This window comes from Sinocyclocheilus anshuiensis, unplaced genomic scaffold (genome assembly GCF_001515605.1).
Source record: "Sinocyclocheilus anshuiensis isolate Anshui unplaced genomic scaffold, SAMN03320099.WGS_v1.1 scaffold1662, whole genome shotgun sequence".
NCBI lineage: Eukaryota > Metazoa > Chordata > Actinopteri > Cypriniformes > Cyprinidae > Sinocyclocheilus > Sinocyclocheilus anshuiensis.
This window is the reverse complement of record NW_015545835.1, coordinates 51,649-56,772: the sequence shown is the minus strand read 5'-3', so window position 1 is coordinate 56,772 and position 5,124 is coordinate 51,649. Positions and strand designations below refer to the sequence as shown.

Genomic DNA, 5,124 nt, shown 5'->3' with positions numbered 1-5,124 from the left:
ACACACACACACACACAGACAGACAGATGTAGTAAGTGTTGGGGAAGTCCAGATCTGTGTGGCAGGATGTTATGAGTTTCTGAGGGTCAGACAGGAAGTACCTAACAGGCGCAGAAGAGCCAGGGAGTTTTATTTTCATTCTCTCCTAAAGAATTGGAGAGGAAGGAAGGAAGGATGAAGACGTGAAGCCGGTGTCTGTGTGTTTGCAATCAAAGACTGCGGCTAATTATCATAGGACGTTTAGTTGTTCATATTTGTGTTGCACTGTGTCCTAAACAGCTGTGATGAGTGACAGGACATTCCGTCAATCACATGGTTTGTGTTTCCACTGTGAAATACTGGAGAGAATCCTCCATCACTTACAGTATCTGTATATTTAACATCATAGACACATAGTCTCATGAAGCGTTTGTGTGCTGGTGTGTCAGAAAGGGCCGAGTGAGCTGGACCTGACGCTGCAGGAATACTCCGTGACGATTGGCTCAGACCTCTGTGACATCACCTTCCACAACGAGCAGCTGTTCCACTGCACCATCAACAGATCCCTGAGCACCAGCACTGGAGAACTGCCCGTTACCGTGAGTCCTCACACACACACACACACACACACACACACACACACACACACACACAGACAGACAGACACACACGCACTCACACACACGCACTCACTCACACACACTCACTCACTCACACACACGCACACTCACACGCTCACACACACACACACTCACACAGACACACACGCACACGCGCTCTCACACACACACACACACACACACACACACACACACACACACACACACACACACTGCTGCTCTTACAGCTGTGACCAGACAATAAACCCACAAATCTGACCAAAACCTTATACTTACAAGTGGTAGAGAAGTGTAATCTTTTTAAACACATTTTAAATGTATAACTATTTACAACAAAGCCCAAGATCTGCCCAGAATCATAAGATAAAGAGACAAAAAAAAAACAACGACAGTGAAAAGTAGAGGCTGCAGTAGTTCGCTCATGAGTTTTCTGTGGGTTAATAAGCAACACTGCTGCTGATTTACACCATTACACATTTTGAAGAAGCGGTTGTCCTGTGGAAAGCAGAGGTTCATCTTCACATGCTGCTTCACGACTCACTGTGACCTACAGACCGTTACTGGACCCTGAATGTCTTTATTTGTGCCTCACACACACACACACCCTCATCACCCTTATCAGTGCGCTGGATCTGACGCTAATCACGCTACAGCGTAAGCATCTACTCAGTGTTCATCACTGGAGACTCTATCTGCTCATCAACCAGCACGGGAACTTTCTTTAGTGTGCTCAACATCAGACACCAAAACAAGCGCTGATCAAGCCCTGAACCGCCCTGATATCAGCGCGCCTGTTTTCATGACTGAAATCCCCCGCTCTTTGTTTGGTCTGATTGTGAAACAGCAGCAGCTATATTTAACATGCTGCGGTCTGAAGGCCGTGACGCAGCTAATGAAGCAGAGAGAGCACTGAATGTCTGAAGAAACACACGTCAACAAACATCTGAGTCTGAGCTCCAGGCAAGCATTCAGAGCGCTTTCTCATGACGAATGCCGTTTCATGGGAACGGGAGCACGGCTGTACGTTTGCACTGTGTTTATGCCACATGTATAGATCTGCATTCTGCCGGTTTTTCCATGTTTTATTAACAGCTCTAATGGAGAGTGACTGTGAACATGGAGATTCTTCCATCATGTCCATCCACGTCTATATGACTCTCATCTGTGGAACACATAAGATAACGTAAAGGATCTCTGAACAGAGCATCATAAAAGTAGCCCAAGACTGTTGATTCAAGTGATCTGAAGCCGTGTGACAGATTTATATGTGAGGAATAGACCTAACTATCATTGATTTGCTGAAAACCTTCTTTTCCACCATGGTTGTTCTTTCTATAGCACCATTCCATTCAAAATCATTTCAGTTGGTTATTGGATTCTGGATGGAGTGTTTTGATCACTGGGAACACAAGTGACGAGCAGCATTCAGTTTAAAATGTGAGAAGCACAGATGATGGCAGTGTTCAGAAAGACCAGATGATTTCAACAGACTCAAACACAATATCAGCGCTGACCAACTGTGAACAAACCTCTGCAGAGACAGAAGAGTAGAGCAGAATAGAATAGAATAGAATAGAGCAGAATAGAATAGAATAGAATAGAATAGAATATAGCAGAATAGAATGGAATAGAGCAGAGCAGAATATAATACAATAGAATAGAGCAGAATAGAATAGCACAGATCAGAATACAATAGAATAGAGCATAATAGAATACAGCAGAATAGAATAAGAATAGAATACAATATAATAGAGCAGAATAGAATAGAATAGAATAGAATAGAATAGAATAGAACGACAGTCAGATACTCCAGGATGATGGGACACTCGTGACGGTCCTCTGTTCTGTGTGTGTTTGAGCTTCGTTTGTGCTTGAGTCTGATCTTCCGCCGGTGTGTTGCAGGTGCGTGTGGGTCATTTCCGTAAGGTGATAGCGATGGTGCAGATGGGTGGAGGCAGTGAGCTGGCCATCATCATCTCCATCGTGGTGTGCTGTGTGCTGCTGCTGCTGTGCACTGTGGGTATGTCTCTCTTCATACACACACTCGTCAGACAGCAGATTTGTGATGTTACAAACCTGTAGAGATGCTCAGATGTTCTGGATGACCTTTGGATCGTCTCAGATCCTGCTGGAGATCAGGATCATCAGCTTTAGAGAGACACACTGAGACAATCTGAAATCCACGTACAGTTTCAGTTCAGCGTCTCACTCTGATGATTATGATTGCAATGTACTTTGTACTGGTTTTTAATGCAGAAGAGAAGCATTTCCACTAGTGATCTCATGGACTGTTTGTAAGCTGTTGTACGTGTGTGTTTCCAGCATGAATAACCCCTTTGTGTGTGTGTGTGTGTGTGTGTGTGTGTGTGTGTGTTCAGCGCTGGTGGTTTACTGCACTAAGAGCCGCAGGGCAGAGAGGTATTGGCAGAAGACTCTGTTACAGATGGAGGAGATGGAGTCCCAGATCCGTGATGAGATACGCAAAGGTAACACACACACACACTCACACACACACACACACACACACACACACACACACACACACACACACACACACGCACACACACACACACACCCACACACAGCGCTAGTTCCAGAATCAGCTTGTGACTTTTCACCACAAACCACTGCTTCACATAGACTGTAGTGTGTGTGTGTGTGTGTGTGTGTGTGTGTGTGTGTGTGTTTGTGTTCTGGTATATATGGTTTATGCGTATGAGATTATACAAATGTGTATAATGAAATGGTTACTACAACGTAAACATGGTTTATGAGGTTTACCCTTCCTGTGTCCCAGTAACCCAAAAGGCTTAAAAAAACATACTAAACTGTGTTTTTTGAAAGTCAAAAAAATGCCTGTAGTTTAGTGTGAGGGGTAGGGTTAGAGTACGAGGATAGAAAACACACTAGAAAAAAACATTACGGAGAGTCCCCGTAAACCACATATGCAAGAATGTGTGTGTGTGTGTGTCTGGTGTGTGTGTGTGTCCAAAGCCATTTAAAAACCAACCTCTTCATATTAACACTGTAAATCATAATATTCTCACAGTGAATCAGAGTTTGAGCTGAAACACACAAACACTGTTCAAACAGAAAACTCAGTCACTGTAAGAATGCATGACACATCCTCAACGGGGAAAACAGTTCATGCATGAAACGAAGAGCACATCTTTTTCTGCATACTCTGATGTTTTGTGTTGGGGTTGATGTTAGTGGTTTAGTCACATGTGTGATGGCATCCGTGTGTTTGTGTGTGGCAGGTTTCGCGGAGCTGCAGACTGATATGACGGATCTGACTAAAGAGCTCAATCGCACACAGGGAATCCCCTTCCTGGAGTACAAGCAGTTTGTCACACGCACCTTCTTCCCCAAGGTTTGATCGCTACACACATGTGCCATTACACATGTACAAGCCATGAATTACAGCTCAATGATGGAAAACACGAGCAACACTGAACTTACAAGATTAGATAGAGTTGACTCTGTTTGGTGTGTGATGTGCTTAAATAGATACTCAGAGATGTTTGTCAGTATTATTTCAAGAGTTGATGTGAACTGTAAGCCGCATTTAAATGTATGAATGCCTTTGCATTGCATATCAAACCAAGTGATGTTTATTTTAAAGGAAGAAGGACAAGCACACTTTTTCAAGCAAAACATCAGAGAATTATTATAATTATGACACAACAGATATAACGGAATAGATATTGTGACACTTTCCGTCAGATGCTGGTGGATGATGTCGGTCGTTCATGTGATTCTCTACACTTCATAGACTTCATACATCTGCTGAAATCCTAAAGCCATACTAAAGATCACTGTCAGAGCAACTGGTGAAAAATGCCTGGATAAACTAAAGCTAGTTGTGAGGAACCTCTAGCATCATCTGTCTAAACACGACACTTGGTCTGATATTTCTTTATGTGAAACTGGTCTTTTTTTATTTGAGACACTGGATTGGAGGATTTGTCCATCGTACAAATGATTTGTAGTTTATTAAAGAGTTAAAAGTCTTCAGCCAGGGCAGATACAGGACTCTTATCCCCTATTTTTATTCTCCAGTGAAAACTGCAAATGTTGCAATTTTCCAGTCTTAGTGTCTGCACAATACTGGGCACAAAGACAAGAAACTCCTGAATACTCCCTCCAGCGCACTGACACAATAGACAGCGTTTAGGGGAATTCTGTGTGTGTTTGCTGCTAATAGACTTTTACTGTGAGCTCAAACACACTGCAGTCCTGGGATGGGAATCAAAAGAGACATTATTCTGATTCTGATTCAGTTCCAGTGCTCCACTGATGTTAAAGGTGACATATCATGAAAATCTGACTTTTCCAGGTTTTAAGTGCTATAATCAGGTCCCCGGTGCATCTACCAACCAAGGACATGTGAAAAAGATGAACCCAGTAACTTTGTTTTGGGAAGCCTTTTTCTGCAAGCGTCTGAGAAAACGAGCGCGTCTGATTTCGCTCCCTTGGTGACGTGGCAAAGGGATCTCATTATAATATTACCACCCCTTAATCT

General features: G+C 43.1%; 1 protein-coding gene across 1 annotated transcript in view; it reads left to right on the top strand.

The window, feature by feature from the left end:
- LOC107698440 (plexin-D1-like) overlaps positions 1–5,124 on the top strand; it is a 68,520-nt gene that overhangs the window by 49,323 nt on the left and 14,073 nt on the right. Inside the window, exons 19-22 of the mRNA XM_016499458.1 lie at positions 429–578; positions 2,502–2,619; positions 2,978–3,085; positions 3,860–3,972. Coding sequence (XP_016354944.1) covers positions 429–578; positions 2,502–2,619; positions 2,978–3,085; positions 3,860–3,972 — 489 coding nt within the window. The remainder of the gene's footprint in view (positions 1–428; positions 579–2,501; positions 2,620–2,977; positions 3,086–3,859; positions 3,973–5,124) is intronic.